Consider the following 20,522-nt stretch of genomic DNA (forward strand, 5'->3'; position numbering starts at 1 on the left):
ACGACTTCTCTCTGTGAAATGTGTCTTCCAATTTAGGAGTGAACTTTAAGAATTCACGTTTCTCAAGGGGATGCCGGAATGACACTCAATAGAACGCAAACAATGCTGCCAAATAATCTTTTCAAAAAGCAATTTATTGCACACCCTCATAGATAACCATGACTACACACGACATTTGTCATCAAGAATCTTCGACAGTAATCCCCTTCATATCCACAATTCAGCCTGAACAAATGTGCCTTTTCAGATTTTCTTTTTCTGTGCGACTCATTCCGATCTATTTGCTGAAAAACTCAGCTATTCAAATTTTATATCTATTTTATCTTTGCGGATTCAAATTACAAGCAGATTATGGAGATTCTGTGAGAGACAAAAGCTACTTCTCAATATTATCCTGAGTTGTAGTACAGTAACCCAACCAATAGATGGTACTGTGCTGACTATGTTATTTTTGCAAGATTCGCGCAAGGGTTTTTTTTTTTCTTTCGGGGGTGCCGATAAAGCGCTGGTCAGACCTCAGGCAATGTTTTTCCCTACCACGAGGGAGCAGCATTTGCCGTTTTGTCCATGTTAGCGCTCTGTTCAAGCTTCAGCTGTTGTTAAAGCGCTATACAAATCAACATGTATGTACTGTATTGAATTTTGTACAACCACCCCCATTTCAAACTCAGACAACTTCAGACACATATAACTTAAGAATTAACCTTGCCCCCCATACCTATCTGACCTCCTTCAATTTCAGATCATCTTCCTCACTCCACCTCTGTGTGCCCTTCCTGCCCGTCTCAGTATGATGGGGGACAGAGCTTTAAGCTGCTCTGCCCCCAAACTCTGGAATTCACTTCCTCCCAACATTCGTAACATCGATTCTCTTCCCATCAAATTCAATCGATTTAAATCACATCTCAAAACCCACCTATTTAAAATTGCATTTTCGGTGTAGCTCTTTCTCTTGTTTCTATTTATAATCACATTTTATTTATTGTATTGTATAATGACTTGTATTCTATCTATGACTGTAAAGTGTCCTTGAGAGGTTTGAAAGTCGCTTAAAATGAAATGTATTATTATTATTATTTTTAACTCTTTTTTTCTAATGAAACGTATTGAATGTTTATGTCTTAAAACTGATTATTATGTTGGTCCTGCAATTTGAGTGAAAATGACAAAAGAAAATGAATGAAGACGTCTGAGGACAGAAAATGCTTGAGAATGATGGTGATGTTTCTCCATTGACCTTAAAATAAGCAAATGACAGCCGCCCCAATTTCAAGCTCATATAACTCCAGACCCATATCATTTAGGAATTAACTTTTTTTTTGATGAAAGTAGAAAGCCTAAGTTTTCTCACACTGCATTGAATGTTTATTTAGTCCTAAAACTCAATATTTTGTGGGTCCAATTTGAGTGAAAATGACAAAAACACTGGCACTGGAGTGGACACATTTTTGCACGACTGGCAGGGAATCACTTAATTTGAACAGGAAATCAACAATTTTATAAATGACACCATGAAAAATACTCAAAACTATGAAAATGAATTTGAGGTCATCATAAATCTTTTAAACCAATCACATCAAGTTTTTTTAATCTGCTATTAAATGTCTGCTTGCGAAAAAAAACAAGAATGTCGAGCATTGATATGTGACTTTGTGTCAGGCTCCGGGTAAGTAAAGCTGTACTCTGATTTAGTTATTTTTTTTTTTTTTTAGTTTATTGATTTATTTATTACGGCTCCCACGTCCGTGTAAATTCAATGAAATGAATCAGGGACATCTGCAGGAGTTATTGGCGCGATATCTTCAAGACGACGCCAAGGGTCCCGACCTGGATTCTATCACTGAACAAAATAAATAATGCAAATCTGCCATTGGAGGCTGTAGGTCGAGGAGCAAACGCCCAAGCAAATGTTCAACACTCATCGCATTTTGTTCTCTGGATAAGAAGTGGCCCTTCACCAGGACAAATTCAATGAACATGAGCAAAAGAAGACATAAAATGAGAATTGAGTCTATTATAACTGAAGCGTTACCCTACACATGCAGCGTATGGATTCATTGCCGTGATTATTATTTGACATGTATGACAAGCATGAAGGCATTTTCTTGCTTTCCTAATAAGCTTCACTTAGTTCGGCTAAAGTTTCGGCACTTTGCACCTTGTGAAGGATGTCGTCATTTAGCTTGGGGATTGACGGAGTGTGAGGAACCAAGATGTTGGAGTCCATAAAATGGAACATGCCTGGCATATAATCAATTACTCCTTCCTCATTAAATGTGAGTTACTTGGTAGAGTCTCCAAAAATTGAACTGTACAATGCCTTTACGGTTGTTCAAAGTTACTTTCAACTTTGTCTTTTCAGTTCATAAAAGGTCTGCTTTGAAAGCTTCTCACAGGCATCACTGACACGTCACCAGTGAGTAAATAACATGCAAGGTGCTTTTCTTCTTCTAAAGTGATGCAACAGTCATGTTTTTTGCCATTACTGCATTTCACAAAACGTGTCTGGCTGACTAATCATCTTAAGATACTTACAGACAGAGGAACCGATAAGACATGGATAGACTGACATTCCGGCTAAACAAACCTTGACAATCAATCAATCAATCAATCAATCAATCAATCAATCAATCAATCAATCAATCAATCAATCAATCAATCAATCAATCAATCAATCAATCAATCAATCAATCAATCAATCAATCAATCAATCAATCAATCAATCAATCGTTAACCCAGATCCTTCTTGATTACTTGACATCACGCTTAGTAATAAATTGCTGATGGGTGATTTGATCCGTACAAAAATAAAATAAAACAAACAAGCGAATAAACAACAATACATAAAAAAATACATACCCAATATCCTTCCAGACATAAAAATATTTTAACTCATTGACTGCCAGAGAATATGCAAATGTGTCCACTCCAGTGCCAGGGTTTTTGCCATTTTCACTCAAATTGCAGGAACCACTGAATATTTGAGTTTTAGGACTACATAGACATCCAATGTAGCATAAGAAGCCTTAAATTATTTTTATTCAGAAAAAAAGTTAATTCCTAAATTATATAGGTCTGGAGTAATATGAGGTGCAAGTTTAGGTGGCTGTACAAAAGGCAAATCCTGCCCCCTCGTGGAAGGGAAAAAACATTGCCAGAGGTCTGACCAGTGCTATATCGGCACCTGAATGGCAGTGAATGAGTTAATTTCGCAGTTAATGCTTCTTTGACACCAATTACTACTTTCCTGTGAGGCAATGCTTTGGGACACAATTTTGTAAATACACAAAAGTACAGCTTGCAGAATTCTTTGTGTTTTCCCATCCCTAATAGTTTGCATTGACTGCATTTGTGCTTATCCTTTTGTGCTTATCCTTACAATGATAAGGGTTAAATCAAGTGAGACCCATTAGATTCTTACCAAACAAGGATGAATAGAGTCGCATTATCCATCACATTTGCATTCCTTTTTCCTCATGCTGCTTCCCTTTGTCTTTGTCAAACTTTTTTTTTGTGTGCACGTAAGACTACACCCTCTTTGGCTCGGCTCACTGACGCCGTGTGATGTATGGCTATGTGTGTTTTTTCCAAAAAGTCCATTAGTAGCTGGCACCGGGCCGTTACCCTCCTCCACGGACACAGATAAAGATACCTGGCGTGGCTGCCCTGTGAGCCACGAGGAAATGAGAGGACAGAGAGCGAGAATGGCAAAGGGAAAGATGGATGCACTGCAGGAACACCTTGAGCGTGGCTCTCGGCCCAGCGGTGAGAAAAGAGAGGAGTGGTAAATGGGAAGTTGATGAAAACAAAAGAGAGATGACAGCGCAAAGGAGGAGAGAAAGCGCCGACAAAGTGAAGACAAACGAGGGCACAAGACACACTTGGTGTAGGCTATTGTCCCGATAGAAATTCCCGCCTCCATTTTGCTTTTTCATACTTTTTATCTGGGGAATTAAGATAGCGATCTCATGCTTTGCTTTCGGTCAGGCTGGCGGATTTCTTATCTTAAAGTCGAGGCCATCGGGTCTTAAATTAATCCTGTTGTCAAACATCGCCAATGCGGCTCATTGTGAGGTCTATTGGACTAATTGCATTGCTCCCTCGCTCCCGCCTCGTTTGCACCGCAATAGACAAACCAAGTGTGATTTGTTAAATGGAGGCAAAAATTTTTAGGACTCATTTTACATATTTTTGACCGACAGCTGGGGCAACAAAGTAAATAAATAAGAAATCCAATCTGATGGTGATATGGGCTGTAATGTTTGGATGCACCCCCCATCCTCACAAAGACAGTACAGGTAACATCCGATTTACGACCGGCGCGAGTTACGACCACCCATACCCAGCAACTCGCACACGGTGGTGCAGAAACGGAATAATCCCAAAAGGACTACGGGATGGGGGGATGGGGGATCGGACCGGGAACCAAAGACAAAGTCCAGGGTAATACAAAGTATAAATACAAGTTGACAGCGTCCCGTTTTCGTACCGGAAAGGCGTGGCCCCGCCTACAGCTGTCAATCCGAACGTCACGGTATCGAACAAGTAGGATGTTTATTTGCTGGAGCAGCATTGCACAAAATGAGGATACAAAATAACTGTTTCTTAACAAACACAGACGACAATTTTCACCAGCATGACAGCACAGCAATCGGGGGGAGGGAGGGGTGTCCACCGACGGCGAGGCAGAGCGGGTGGGATCGCCGCGACGCAAACGCCGCGTCGGGCTCACGGTCGGCATCGCTGCCTCTTTGAGGCAGGTGACCACTTTTGGCTTCTCCGTTAGCAAGGAGAGTGATTTTTGGACAGCTGTTTTTTTTTTGACAGCTCGCATGCGTGGGAAGCCGTGCGGATTTTGCTCAGCAGAATGTGTGCGCGCCGACATAGTAATAAAGATTGATAATATGAATTATTAAATGATTAAAATGACACTGAAAGTTATAAGATTTATAAATGAACTGTCAACATTTTGGTATATAATAGTATTCAATCGAAAACGGTGCTTAAAAACAACAGATTGACATCGTATACTAACCTGTCGTATAGGAGATGCCAGCTTGTCGTCATTTGTTATGATGACGTGATACTCGCGTCAGCCATTTTGAATGCTTTTCGATTTACGGCCGTTTGACTTACGACGGTTTTGTCGGAACGGAACCCGGTCGTAACTCGGATGTTACCTGTATTACGAAAAATAAAACAATTTTTACAAGAATAAGCTCACATCGCGAGATTTTATGAGAATACAGCAAAAAGAAATATTCCAAGCTGAAGTCTCCAAACTAAAGTAAAAAAAAAAAAAAAAGTTGAAGCCTTACGAGCACAAAGTCCAAATTATACGAGCCACTCGTAATTTCCCACCAATGTGGAACCGCAGCATTATGAGGAAAAACAGCGGTTAATTTTTGGGAGATAAAATGATTTGGCCACAGAATACGCCGGCAATGGAAGGTGTCTCGCTGTTAAATGAACCGTGATCATTGAGGGCAGCGGCTGGTGAGGAGCTTTGGCTGAGGGCTACTTTTACAAGCGCTGACCATGAAGTGGGGCCATCGCAGGTTTATGGACACCATCAAATATTCTGGGATTTCATCTCTTAAAATGTTTGGGGCAAGGAGGGGGACATGTGGACTGCAAGATATGCTTTGTGTATTAAGCAGAACACACAGAAACACTCCAAGTGACTTGAAAAAGTCACGGGAAGCCATTCACAAACTTTTTGAGAATTCAAATTGGAAAGAACACGATCCACCTTCAAACAAGGGTGTCAAACTCATTTTTTGCAGTGAGTGGCTTCCTCTCAGTTGCATTTGGAGTTAAGAACATTGGGAGAGAGAAAGATAGCGAGATAGAGAGGGAGAGACAGAGGGAAATAGAGAGGGAGATAAACAGAGTGAAAGAGAAAGAGACAGAGATTGAGAGAGAAAGAGAGAGAGGGGAAGAGAGAACGAGAGGGGGGGAATCAGAAAGAGACAGACAGAGAGACAGAGTGAGAGAAACACGGAAAGAGAGAGGGAGAGACAGAGAGAAAGAGACAAAGAGAACGAGAAAGAGAGAGAGAGAGAGAGAGAGAGAGAGAGAGAGAGAGAGAGAGAGAGAGAGAGAGAGAGAGAGAGAGAGAGAGAGAGAGAGAGAGAGAGAGAGAGAAAAGAAAGGGAGAGAAAGAGAGAAATGTTGAAGAGGGAGCAAGAGGTAGGTAGAGAGAGGGAGAGAGATAGATAAGGACATTGAGAGAGAGAGAGAGAGAGAGAGAGAGAGAGAGAAGAGAGAAAAGAGAGTGAGAGCGAGTGAGAGAGGGAGAGAGAGAAAGAGAGAGGTGGAAATAGAGAGGGGGAGAAACAGAGTGAGAGAGAAAGAAAGAGAGAGAGAATGAGAGAGAGGAAGAGAGATAAAGAGAGAGAGGGGGAAGAGAGAGTGAGAGACAGAGAGAGAGAGAGAGAGAGCGAGAGAAAGAGAGACAGAGAGAGAGAGAAAGAGAGACAGAGATAGAGAGAGAAAGAGAGACAGAGATTGAGAGAGAGGGAGAGAGATAAAGAGAGAGATAGATTGAGAGAGAGGGAGATCAAGAGAAAGAGAGAGGGAAAGAGATAAAGAGAGAGAGGGGGAAGAGAGAGGGAGAGACAGAGATAGAGAGAGAGGGTGAGAGAGAGTGAGAGAGAGAGGGAGAAAGAGATAGGGGGAGAGAGGTAGAGGTAGAGAGAGAAAAAGAGAGGGAGAGAAAAAAGAGAGAGGGGAGAAAGATAAAGAGAGAGGGAGAGGTAGATATCAGACGATGATGACAAACCGATATGACAAAATAATGTTGTCCGTCTTGAGCACGATCGAGCGAGTTGCTCCAAATCTAAAAGCCTTCATTATCACCAAATGTCTGGCTCCTCTTTTCTGCCGCCTTTGTTTATTTTAAACAGCAAACACGGTCCGTCCCTCGCAAGTGCAGCCATCCCATCCCATCTCCAACAGTGAAATGTTAGTTCCCCTGTTTACATTTTGTCACAAATCACTGCCTTTTTCCAAAATGCCTCATCAATATTGACAACTTGCCACTTTTTCAACAGGAAGACTTGCCTCTTCCCTTCTGGGTCCTTTTTTTGCCTAAATCTGGGTCAACACAGGAACGCAGTCATTGCGCGCACATAAGCAGAGGATTGTAACAGCGGGAGAATATGTTTGCTGTTTGGGCTTGTTGTGTGGAATTCTAATGAGCTATCACACTCTGCAGGAAACAGAGCTTTTCGTCGCTCACATTTGTCTTTTTCTTCTTCTTCCTCCATCTGCCGTCAGCGTGATTTGCACTTTTCGAAAATAGAAATGCCAAAAAGGCATTTACTCTTCACCGAGGTTGAATTATTACTGAGGATGCGGTGCACGGTCATAATCAGGAGGGGTGACAGATGTATATCAAGGCTGCTTTCTGTGGAATTTTCACTGCCGTCCAATAAAATACATTACAAACAATATAAATATGGTGCTCATTTCAACAAATTGAACCAGAGCCTGAAGCTCGAAGAGGGATAAAAAGGTTTGAGGGTACCGTCGCAGTAACAGAGATGACCAAGTGTAACCGTGGCAACTCGGACCAATGGCTGTTTGGCAAGAGACTGCTTTAAAAAGGGCAGGTGACAGTGACACTGGTGCTACGGGCGTGCTCATGCTGGGCACTGACACACAAACCCTGCTTGATGGCTGTGATAGTGATCCTGCGAGGCTCGTCCTCGTTGAGGCCGAGGAAAGCTTTTGTTTGTCCACCTCTCTGAAATCATATATCAAACACTGTCACTGGTTTACAGTGAAGCTCAGTTCACCGCTCCAGGTGAAAATCTGTGCTGTAGACGACACACGCAAATGCATTTAAACAAACATGTTTAACTCATTGAGTTACTTCCGGGTTGAGTGAACCCTGGCGCGTGTGAAAAGAAAAGAAAAACGTACTCTGTGACTGTAAGGTGACCTTGAGAGTTTTGAAATGCGCTAAAAAAATGAATTATTATTATTATTATTATTATTATTATTATTATTATATGCCAATTGGTTAATTTACAGGCCAGTCAGTGACACTGCACTGCTTTCTACAAACAATATCAGTGTGCTGCCCTACTAGAGGTGGAAGAGGACCTTGTTCCCACCATGACGTTATTCTCTAAATGGGTGTGCCTCAACTGCGGCTATGCTAAAGAAGAAATGGCCATTAGCATTCTCTACCATGACTGATGATGGTTTTGAAATGTGTTTGCGGCATAGTTGTCTTGCGCTTTTGGCCAGTGGCAGGGTCACCATGGTGAACATGTCCTGCGTGAGGGACCAAAGCTTGATTCAATTGACCCATTATGATGATTAACACTCGGGTCGCAGGTGAGCCGGAGCCGATCCCAGCTGACTTTGGGTGAAAGGTGGGTAACACACAAAGTCAATTGGGATAGGCTCCAGCTCAGCCTTGACCCTGATGATGATCAAGGCCCCTACACCAAATTGCTGAATCAGCTGGACTTAATTAAACATCAAACTAGTGTTTCGCATGTATCGCGTGAGCATTTAAGTTCAATTTTTTATCCCGTCACACGACATTTGCATATAACATTAGTGACTCACTTGTCCCGTGTTAAACTTGATTTTGTGACAAGTCCATTTGCCTTCCCCATAATGTACCCCCTTATCACCGTCTGCCCATTTAGCATAATGACTCCAGAAATTATGATAAAAAAGTGCTATTATTTCTTCACCTCTGCTACATAAATTTGGACACAGCCAGTCAGGCGCTGAGTAATGAGACACTATAAGCAGTTGCCAATTTACCAGAATGGTTTCAGTGATGACGATAAAGATTATTCAGATTGTACGATGAAGACTAATCATTCGAGACTTTTTTAAATACACCGGTTGGGGTGAATGCGAGAAGGGGTTGGTGGTGCAATTGTATCCTAAATGCTATGGTCAGGCGTGGACTTGGGGAAGAGGTTGTAAAAGTGAAATGAGTGATTCAGGGGGCAAAAGTAGGTATTTACTAAAAAGAAATATAAAACATGAAAAACAGCCCCATAAATGAACAATCCTTTAGCACAGTGTGAAAAAGTGTGAACATTTTTTAAACTTGCATATTCCTATGTTTGATAGGAAAAGTGAGAGAGTTTCAACTTTGATAGTAGCAGAGTGTAGACTGCAAGGTTAAAATATCCGTTCAATTAAGCTCCACAAACAACCCGCACAAGCCATCTGTACACTTGATGCAAAAAGCTATCAACCCAGCTAAACAGAACACAATTGATGAGGGACTAGACAGACTAGACAATAAAATTATCACAGAGAAAGCACCTACAAGGGATCATTCCTCAAGATGGTGAAAGAAGAAGGTTACGTTCCTCATCAAGTGTTTAATGCTTAGGAAACCGGCCACTCAAGTCCATCAAGCAATCAACGACCATCACACAGGTAAATAAAATTACTGTATTATACAGAACAGTTTATTTCTTTAATTATAATACCATAGCACATTTATTATACATAAAAGAAGGCATATTTTGTGTAGTTTTAAGGCTTAGAAAATTAGAAAGTAGAAAATTATGTTTTATGGGGACCTGGGAACTGATTATTCTCATTTTAATGCTTTCCTATAAGAAATTAATTTTTGGGATAGACACTTTTCACCTTACACACTGTCTGGGAAGCAATTAAGTTCGGAAGCCAAAGTATCGCTGTACATATTGATAAAAATGGTGAATTATCCAAGGATTACAACAAAATATCCATATCGTTTGAGTGAAACTGTATTTTGTGATTTTTGGCGGTGCAGGGGGTAACCTATCCTCTCTTATTAGCTGATAAACTGGCTTATTTTGTTTTCAGTTCAGAATGAAGTCAAGCTCTTGTTAGATATTGGATTAGATAGATGACTTGAACTAGGTTACTATGTTGCTGTGAGTTTTTTTTTCTGAACTCTGCCTCTTCCATCTATCTGCCTCTTTGCGCATTTTCCACTTGAAACCAGTTCTGACCATCAAGCCAAACAATTTTACATGAGTAAATTCACCTTCCGTGTCGAGTCAGCAAAGAGCGAATATAACTAGGAACAATTTTGTTGCCAAAACTGTGCTACACAGCCCTGTTTCAAACTTTCTGGCATCCATTAAGTAGTTCAAACAAGAATATGTGGTCGTTGGTAGTTACAATTCCAATAATAATGCAAGGATAAAAGATAAAAGATGAAATTGAGGGAAAGAGCTTCATTAAGTCAGGTCATCGCACTGCCATCTTGCGGCTTGCATCACAAACCTTTTTCAGTGGGCAGGTATTAATTATTGATGGAATGAGTAGGTCACGACATCATGCAGTCTTTGCATGAAAAATCTACTTCAGCACAGCGATGAATTTGTAGTTTGTTACTTTCCAGCATTGAGGAATGGGGAGGCCATGGGACAAGGACATACTGTGGATGATTAAGGAAGGAAAGCGAATCAGGGCCAAGTGGAGTGAAGGGGGAAGTGTGAAGGCAAGAGCAGATTTAGGAGGAGAGAGACTGCACAGAGACAGAACATATTGGATGGGGCTTAATTTTAATGTTTTTACGAATACATAAATTCTTTTCCTATTAACTTAATGGACTACTTGGGCGCATTAGTGCAATGGCCACCATCAAACACAAAAACGTCAAACATTAGGGCGAAGGACATCAGGGGGCTAAATGCACAGATGTCAAAGTTGTTCTCCCGTGGACTTCAGTGACCAGTGCAAATTGGCCAAAATACCACCCCCTTGCCCCATATGAATAAAGGATAGATGGCAGCACATCTGCTTCACAATCTATCCATCCATCTGTTTCCAACATCAGCGTCACAGGTGGATGGTGGGGCCAATCTCAGCTGACTTCGGTCGGAAGGCAGAATATGCCCTGAACTGGTCAACGGCCAACCACAGGGGCACAAATTGAGACAAACAACCATTCACACCAACATGAACATTCACACCAACATGAACATTGTCATCGAGAGGTAACTGACTCCTACCTTAGCATAAGTCAGGCGAGTGTATCACGGGGCTATCGGCAAGCTGTTGCAGAGTCAGGAAATCAAATTGGGAGCAGTCATGCTGTGCACCATGCTCTGTGGCTTCACCCCACATTTCCAAAAATATACATGGTAGCTTTTAAGAGAGAATAGACAGAATAGAAGTTATCATATTTAAGAGCCCCATGCTGACTTGGCCACAAGGCCCACAATAGAAGCACAGAAAACATGGGGTCAATCTGGGGTGAACAGACACAGCCTGCTAACCTGTCATCTTCATGGAGGAGATTTGTCCTTGGACTAATTAAGGACCTGGTAAACTCCTTCACAGGACATAATTTAGTACTTGGTAAACTCCTTCACAGGACATAATATAGGATTGGTAAACTCCTTCATAGGAAGAGCTCAGTAGCCAGGTTACAAATCTATCAGTTCATGGAAAGGAAAACCTATTAAAATGTCTATGGTCCGTTGCTTTACGGACGTTGATGCTTGGGACGTCCAGGTCCGAACAAACATCTCTGACAGCTTTACACCAGGAGAGTTACTATAACAAGCAGTTGGTTTTTGTTACATTTTCAACCCTTACCCACCCCCACCACCCAAAAAAAAAGAACTGGGCACCTGTACGTAACAATATACATGTGGCTGATGATTAAAAACATAAAACTCCAAACACGGTTTTAGTTTATGATTTTTTTATTGCTAATCAGTATAATAATATAATAATTGCCGATCAGTATAATACCTCAACATGAGCCATGAAAAACTGAATGGCGTTGTTTGGTATCATCCATCTGAAAGTTCCTCTTCAAAGAAATGAGGGCTTGTTTTTTAGAAATGACTATTTTTGACTAGATCTGCGCATGAATATATGTATGAGGCCTTTTACTCATGGCTTTTCAATGCGGCACGGCAATTTGACCACCCTCATTGGCCATCCTTTTGCTGCATACGCCTGAGTAGAAATTTATAATAGGTTGTGAAAAAAACTTGCATTCTCTCTGCTCAATTTGGCAAAACGGTCGCGGTTAGCACATACGCACGAAGGTACAGGCTCAGAGAGGCACATTCACCCAAAGCAGCAGAAGGTCACACTGACAGAAAATCACTTGAACTAACAATCCACTCAACTCCAAAAATCACTCTGCAGTCATCAGAGACTCTCAAAGTGCCTGTCAAATATTCCCACTTACATCATATAAGCCAATGGGGAGGATAGGGTGGTTGTTATTGATATTGCAGATATGTGTGGAGCATCTTGTGTGTGAGTGTACCTGAATCATGCTGGTAAAAAGCAAATCTGGACCTTCATTTTGGATGCAGCGAGGGTATGTGACAATACCTGCATGCGAAGTGTTCTTCATCAAAAATCAAGATCAAATAAGATGAAAATCTTCACCAAGTTTGACACCAGTGAAAAGTCTCACTATTTTTAGCAACATATTCAGGTCGTACGTACCATGCCGACTTCACAAAGACAGCTGCAATAGGCTTCAGCATGCCTTCAACCCTTGTGCAGATGAGCGGATTAGAAAATGGATGTAATCATGTTTATTCTTTTACATCATACAAGTCACTCTGTCAGATGAGAAAAGTTGGAGGTGAATCGCAATTCACTTGATTAAACTCACTGATCAGTGACTCACACAAATGGCACACATGACTTGATGGTGCAGTCCTCATACTTTTCAATGTCTTATATTGTATGAGTGGTTGTCAGTGACATCAGTGAGGATGACCTGTCTAATAAACTTGACTGAAAAGCTCTCACACAGGAATGAACCGAAGCGCACACATATTCATGTTTCAATGGTTTTGTGAGGTCCGAATAACTCCAGAAAAAAGTCAAAGTCCAAAGTCAAAGTCAGCTTTATTATATACAGTAAAGTCTCGTTATATCGATATCGGTTATATCGATAGTACCGCTTATTACGATACTATTTCTATGAACGCAAGGAGAAAATTACATGCGCGATAGTCCCGGTTATATCAATATTTTTTCGGACTCCCGAGAATATCGATATAACGAGACTTTACTGTACACACACTGTATACAGTAAAGTCTCGTTATATCGATATCGGTTATATCGATAGTACCGTTTATTACGATACTATTTCTATGAACGCAAGGAGAAAATTACATGCGCTCAGGGTCGGACATATTGATAGGCCCGGTTATATCGATATTTTTTCGGACTCCCGAGAATATCGATATAACGAGCCTTTACTGTATATGTATGTATGTATGTATGTATGTATGTATGTATGTATGTATGTATGTATGTATGTATAGATAGATAGATAGATAGATAGATAGATAGATAGATAGATAGATAGATAGATAGATTTCTCATTAACCACGCACACACACACACACACACATAAAGACACACACAGTGAATAAAAAGTGTGTGTATCCAAGTAAAATGAAAACACACACCAAAAAATCATTTTGGGTGAATTTGTGAGGACCTCTCTGAAACTTGAACAGATGCAAATATAGACCCTCTATAAGCCTTTCGAATGAAAAACTTGTGAGGACCGGCCAAAAGGTCCTCACTTGTCAAAAATGTCCTCACTACGTATGGTATAAAATGTTAGTGGTCCTCACAAGACGAGTCATACAAACACACATATACACACACACACACACACACACATGCACGCACACACACACACACGCACACACACACACACACACACACACACACACACACACACACACACACACACACACACACACACACACACGCGCGCACACGCGCACACACACACACACACACACACACACACACACACACACACACACACACACACACACACACACACACACACACACACACACACACACACACACACACACATGTCTGATTTCCCACCACCTTCTGACATATACCATCTGATGGAATGGCCATGACATGAGGGGTCCCCCAAGGGTCAGTCCTTGAACCCGCTGTGTTCAACCTGGATCTGCAACCCAGGTGTCAACTACTTTTGAATGCCCGTTTTGGCTATCACAGCTATATTTATCAACATCGCTTAATGACAATAGTGAAACGTGGTGGGTCACTGTCCAAAACAAATTAAATAACCCAATGAACAAACATTTCCTTTAACCAAACCACAACAAAATGATGTAAAAGTTTTTGCCAATAAAGGATTGCTGCAAGTAAACACTTTGTGTCGCTGTCTCTAAAAGCCAGAGTCTGAGATGTGTGGTAACAGATTCGGATATGATTTTTAGCAGTCATTTCAAATAATTCAGTAAATTAGCCTTTTATCAGTAAAAAAAAAACACATTTTATACTCCAACCAAAGCAAGGGAAACTTGATAAAACCATACTTTTATCTCCAGTCAACTTGATGACATTCAACATCTGACTGGACTATTTCAAAAGAGGATCAGACTCCTACAGCTCATTCAGAAAACTGCAGCTTAGGTTCTCCACTATACTAGCTCACAATTATCTGTAGAATAGAAATTTATTCATATTTTAGGTCCCGAAAACATTAAAGAAATGCTGACTGAACATAAAATTGGAACCCAGAATACAAACACGGTAACACATCATTTAACTGTGATGCTGCATCCAAATGGCACAATGTGCCAAAAAAGTTAGGTTAGCTTTCCATGTCCAAATGCATTTAAACATAGCTTTGCTTTCTTCCCACAAATGTACAACTAAGATTTTTCAGAATATTTTCAAAATACATGTTGTTTGGTTTTACGTGATACTTTGTTAGCTCATTTGCTGTCATTCCCGGATTTATTTGCTAATTGAAACGCGTGACATGGAAGCCATTGCTAAATTTGTTTGGGTTTTGCTTTTTCTTGCAGGGGGTGCAGATAAACCGCTGGTCAGACCTCTAGCGATGTTTTTTTCCGTTCCACGAGGGAGCAGAATATCCATTTTTCCATGTTAGTGCTTTGTTTCAACGTCAGATGTTGTTAAAGCTCCATATACATCAATATGTATGTATGGTATTTTGTATAGCCGCTTCCGTTTCAAGCTCAGTTAACTCCAGACCCATATAACAAACAAAGTACCCAAAATGCATTGTGTGTCGCTTTCTCGGTCAGTGACAATACCTACCTTGACATTACGGTTGGTATCGTCAAAAACAAGACTTCCTGAATATTCAGTATTCTTAAAACGTAAAATATTGCTAAATGCGGTGGAATCTTTGTAAAATACGCTCAGTAGAAGTCATTTGAAGTGATTTTACAAATTATGGACACAACTTGTCCAGAGGCGTCGATTGTCCATTAAATGCTGCAAGTAACAGAAAAAAAAAACATTCTCAAACACACTAACACACATGACTGAAAGGTATATTTCAGTAGTGTGTGGCAGTGAGAGCGACGTAATCTTGAATTCTGTACCTAGCACCCCCTAATAGTCTCAGTTCAGTATGAATACCATACAAAGCCGACAGATGTCTGCTTGCACATTCAATTATGCATTTGTGCATGAATGGGGATGTGTGCGTGTGTGTGTGTGGGAGACACCTAGAGACAGCTGAGACGCTGACCCGTTCTGACATTTAATATTATTTTGCTGTGGGGGACAGAAAGTGAAAGGGGAGAAAATCCATCGAGCTGGGGAGACAACAGCAATGAAGTAAGGTTTATTGTGGAAGAGAGTGGGGCATAAAAGGCCCGAAAGAAAAAAAAGAGAGAAGGAAATGAAGGGCTCAAAGGACTCTGACATAACAAACAGGCTGAGACTCGCCGCATGTCTAAATATATCACATAGATAGATGTCTACGAAGAAGTGTTAACGGCATCATGGCCAAATAGCCACAAGCTGGTTATGTGCTAGTCAAAGTAACGGTCAGCGATGTGAAAAGAAAAAAGGCATCACAGTTTCACATTTATATGAGGTGCTTTAATTAGCTCCTGCAAATCTTTTGGGGATAGATTCAAACCTGCTCGGATGAAAACATTTTTTTCACCCCTGATAAACTCAAAGCTAAAAATTTGGGACTTTTAGAAAGAGTAGTTAATTAAAATGAACTCCATTTGAAAAGGACATCCGGAGTTGGAATTATTTATTCTGTTCGAGTTAAGTGATGGCAGTACTATGGGAGATACGTGACATGACCTCCGTTAATTTAATTATGTATGGACATGCATGAAAATGGTTCAGTAAAATGTATGAAAATGCATAGAAGTGGTTCTACTGGCACTTTAAAATGCATTTGACTCTCATGCCTAAATAAGAACTGCTGTTAGCAAACCAACTGTGTACATTGAATCTGAAGTATCGTGTGGAAACACGATAGTTCATGTTTTTTTAGTGAGTATGTACACAACTTTGAAGAAGGACATTTATAGTCAAATGTGAAATTCTGCATGTGGTGACAGTAAGAGATTGCGTTCACTCTGCCCTAATTTCAAGCTCAGATAACACCAGACCCATATATAAGGAATTAACACTTTTTCTGATGAAAGAAGAGAGTCTACTTTTATTCGGCCCGCGAAACCAACTAACTTGTCAAGTGCCATGATGCAAAAGTCCGAAACAAAATTTGTCAACCACAATAAAAATCATTATTTTTAACTTCAAATTTGAAAACTAGTTAGTCATTAATTTGTTGTGTGTTCTGTATGTAATATGTGGAGGTGATGAAACATTCTAATGGTTCCCCAAATTCATAACGGCCCTCGGGAGAAAATTGGAACGACTATACGGCCCGCGGCAAAAATTGACTTTGACACCCCTGGTCTACGGTTTCTTACGCTGCATTGACTGTTTATGTAGTCTTAAAACTCAATATTCTGTGGGTCCTGGAATTTGAGTGGAAATGACAAAAACCTTGGCACTGCAGTGGGCACATCTTTGCACATGTCTGGCAGTGATTGAGTGAAATCACATTCCTACTTTGTTCCTGTCAAACTGTCAAACAGCACAGGAGACTCTTGCATTTGCACGGTTTCTCCGGACTGCAGACCAGACACTATTAGAGGTACTGAGGACTAAGGCGGTGGCTCAGACTGGCTCAAGCCTTCCCTGTATCTGACCATCCTCTCTGTGATGACCTCCCTGCTGAACCTAGGTCAGCAAGCCACCTAGCGTTCAAAATTCGGTACGAGGACCATCAAAGTCAACAACCAGATGCACTGCACTCACCCTTCCCGGAAGTGACACTTTTCATTCTAACTTCTACCTGCCATTAAGTCTTCACAATTTGCCCATCTTGACTGTCAGGCTTGTATTAGGACAACAATTTCACAGTTCATCCACTAAGAGGACAATCAGTAAATGCAAATAACAAGTGTATACAACCTAATTGATGTTTAAAATAGGGTAAAGTTAGTCAAGGAGCCGCAATCTTGTAGGAAGTTCACACAAATTCATGTCAAGACCATAACATTTTAGTTCACTTTACTTTTTTATATTTTATCCAATTGTGTTCTCATTCTTTCATACCATTTCCACTGTAGTAACTTATGTTATGATACATTCCTTCCGATTTTCATGAAGAAAATACATCTTTTCATCATAAAATAGCATTTTATACATTGTGAGTGTATAAATAAATGTTTTTGACATCTACTTTTCAAAAACCCAACCTCTTGAACCGGAGCAGCCTTTTAACGTAACGACAGATTTCAGTTTTTTGAGTGTTTTAACAAGAAAAATAAAAAAACAGCACCTCTTGTGGCAACGGAGTGTAATGCAGGCAATAAAATTAAGCTCCTGAACTTTTAATAAATTGACCCCATTATGGCTACACGTTTAGTATCGCCAGGGAAACTCTTTGCTCACCTTTCGGATCCCCTCCTTGGACTCCTCGACATTGTTGGCGGCTCCTCCTGTGCGGTTGATCATCCGCCACATTTGCGCGTACATGGGGTCTCTCTCGAAAGGGTTCATTGCTTTGGTTCGCACTTGGTCGTACACTGCAGAGTCCAGTACTGTGCCATATGGAAGCTCAGTCTGTTTGGACAAGTCCTGGAGGGACCTTAGAGGAGAAGAGGTCACACACACATTACAGTTGATGACTTAAAGGAAAACCTACACAATTTTTTTTGTTTCCGAACTGACATCAGAAAAACGTTTTATAGCATCTAAAATACCCAAAACACGCAGGCTGATGTTTTTAGTCAAATGCAAAACACCAATAAAAATGAGTTAAAGGGTCCCAAAACTACTTCAAAATGACCCTGGAGATGCTGAGTTTAAGAAGGTCCCGCCCCCTTGTTTGTGACATCACGCCAGGACGTCTTGCCTTGCTCTAGAATCAATACAATGGCTTCCGATTCTGAGAAGATGCTTTCTTGTTACTCATCCAGTGAATCTTTGTAAAATACGCTCAGTAGAAGTCATTTGAAGTGATTCGATTAAAGAATTTATTCCGTGTCATTTATGTGTTGAGAAATCCACTACCAGCTCCTTGGTTTTCCCGGTGTTGATCTGGAGGTGATTCTGCTGACACCAGTACACAAAGTCGTTTGTCAGTCCCCTGTACTCCTGACCGTCTCCCTCTGTAATGAGGCCGACAATAGCTGAGTCGTCAGAGAACTTCTGAAGGTGGCAGGTTGGGGTGTTGTAGTTGAAGTCCGAGGTGTAGAGGGTGAACAGGAATGGAGCCAGGACTGTCCCCTGTGGCGCTCCGGTGCTGCAGAGAAGCCTGTCCGACTCCCAGTTCTTTACCCTCACATACTGTGGCCTGTTTTTGAGGTAATCTGTAATCCAGAATGTGAGGTGGTGGTCGATTCCGGCATGCTGCAGCTTGTCCCCCAGTAGATTTGGCTGGATGGTGTTGAAGGCACTGGAGAAATCGAAGAACGTGATCCTCACCGTGCTCCCAGCATTGTCCAGGGGCGGCAACGCCGAGTGGAGGAGATGATGGCGTCCTTCATGACTTTTGCGGTTTCTCCCTTGACTCTATTCAACTGTCTCCTACCTTAACAAATAGCTTTCAATGTTTTAATGCACGATGGTGTTAACATGGCTATTTTATCACATGGGGCTAGTCGCTGGGCTTAAGAGTTGACCTATGCATAAGTCATTTGGGAATCAACACACACAGACACGCACGGACCCGCGCACACACGCGCGCGCGCGCTCACGCACGCACACACACACACACACACACACACATACACGCACACGCACACATGCCCCCACACACACACGCACGCACGCACACACACACACACACACACACACACACACACACACACACACACACACACACACACACACACACACACACACACACACACACACACACACACACACACACACACACACACACACACACACACACACACACACACACACACACACACACACACACACACCGATCCCCTTGAGTGGTTCTTCTGCTCTCCATGTATTGTCACATACTATGAAAAGGTTTCTTCAGCCGTCATCTGTACTTCTTTGAAGGTATGTTTTGACTCTGATATGTTTTGACTCCTTTTATCTACCTTCAACGCTTGTTGGTATTAGTTTAGCCCTATGCTGGAGGGTTCTGATAACTCCAAGTTTGTGTTATAGAGGGTGGTTAGAATCGAAAAGTAAGTATTGGTCAGTGTGCGTAGCCTTCCTAAAGACTTCTGTTTTTAGCGCTCTGTCCTCTTTTATTACTTTACAATCCAAAAAGGCTAGTTGGTTCTCTTTAATGTCCTCGCGAGTAAATTTAATGTTGATGTCTACCAAGTCGAGGTGATCTGTGAAGGATTGAATTTCTTGTTTTTTAATCATGACGAAAGTATCTTCCACATATCTAAACCTGTGTCTAGGTTTTCTCACCGGGAAGGATGTTAGGGCCTGTTGCTCCAGGCCCATATCAGGAGAGCACTCACAAACTGTGGGTACCCTCAGTGGTCGTTTAGCAAATGTCAGAAGGAAAGAATAGGGAATGAAACCAAAAATTCTGAAGATACAAAAAGGAGAGGCGTAGCAGTACTTTACATTGCAGGAGTTTCTGAAAAACTACAGTCCTCTAACAACACAAAATTCCTACTTATTTCAAACCGATAAACACTTTAAGGCAAAAATTAGTGCATCCAAAAGATAGGCTGCCAAATGAAAAACAATGTTATGTAGTTTATTCAATACATTGTCTCATCTCATCTCATTTTCCGTACCGCTTATTCCTCATTAGGGTCGCGGGGGTTGCGGGAGCCTATCTCAGCTGTCTTCGGGCATGAGGCGGGGGACACCCTTAATTGGTTGCCAGCCAATCACAGGGCACACAAAGACATACAACAATCACTCTCACACTCACACCTAGGGACAATTTGGAGTGGTCAATCTGCCTGCCATGCATGTTTTTGGAGTGTGGGAGGAAACCGGAGGACCCGGAGAAAACCCACGCGGGTCCGGGGAGAACATACATTGTAAGAATGAAAATTGTAAAGAGCAATACATTGGTGAGACTAAACAAATTCTCAAAAAAAGACTATCAACATCACAGGGATAATACTACAATACTGCCTCAACCGGCAGTACAGATGCACCTACAAGCTAGCAACCACTCAATTGCCGACAATGAGGTTAAAATCTT

General features: G+C 41.3%; 1 protein-coding gene across 7 annotated transcripts in view; it reads right to left on the reverse strand.

The window, feature by feature from the left end:
- Positions 1–20,522, reverse strand: part of grid2 (glutamate receptor, ionotropic, delta 2) — a 493,088-nt gene that overhangs the window by 55,883 nt on the left and 416,683 nt on the right. For all 7 annotated transcript variants that reach the window (XR_016114686.1, XM_088994116.1, XM_088994120.1 and 4 more), the window contains one exon: positions 17,771–17,966. Coding sequence is in view for 6 of the 7 variants with exons in the window: in XM_088994116.1 (XP_088850242.1) it covers positions 17,771–17,966 (196 nt within the window). In the remaining variant the exon portion in view is untranslated. The remainder of the gene's footprint in view (positions 1–17,770; positions 17,967–20,522) is intronic.

This window comes from Hippocampus bargibanti, linkage group LG04, assembly GCF_051943395.1.
Source record: "Hippocampus bargibanti isolate YZ-2025 linkage group LG04, ASM5194339v1, whole genome shotgun sequence".
In the NCBI taxonomy this organism is placed as follows: Eukaryota; Metazoa; Chordata; class Actinopteri; order Syngnathiformes; family Syngnathidae; genus Hippocampus; species Hippocampus bargibanti.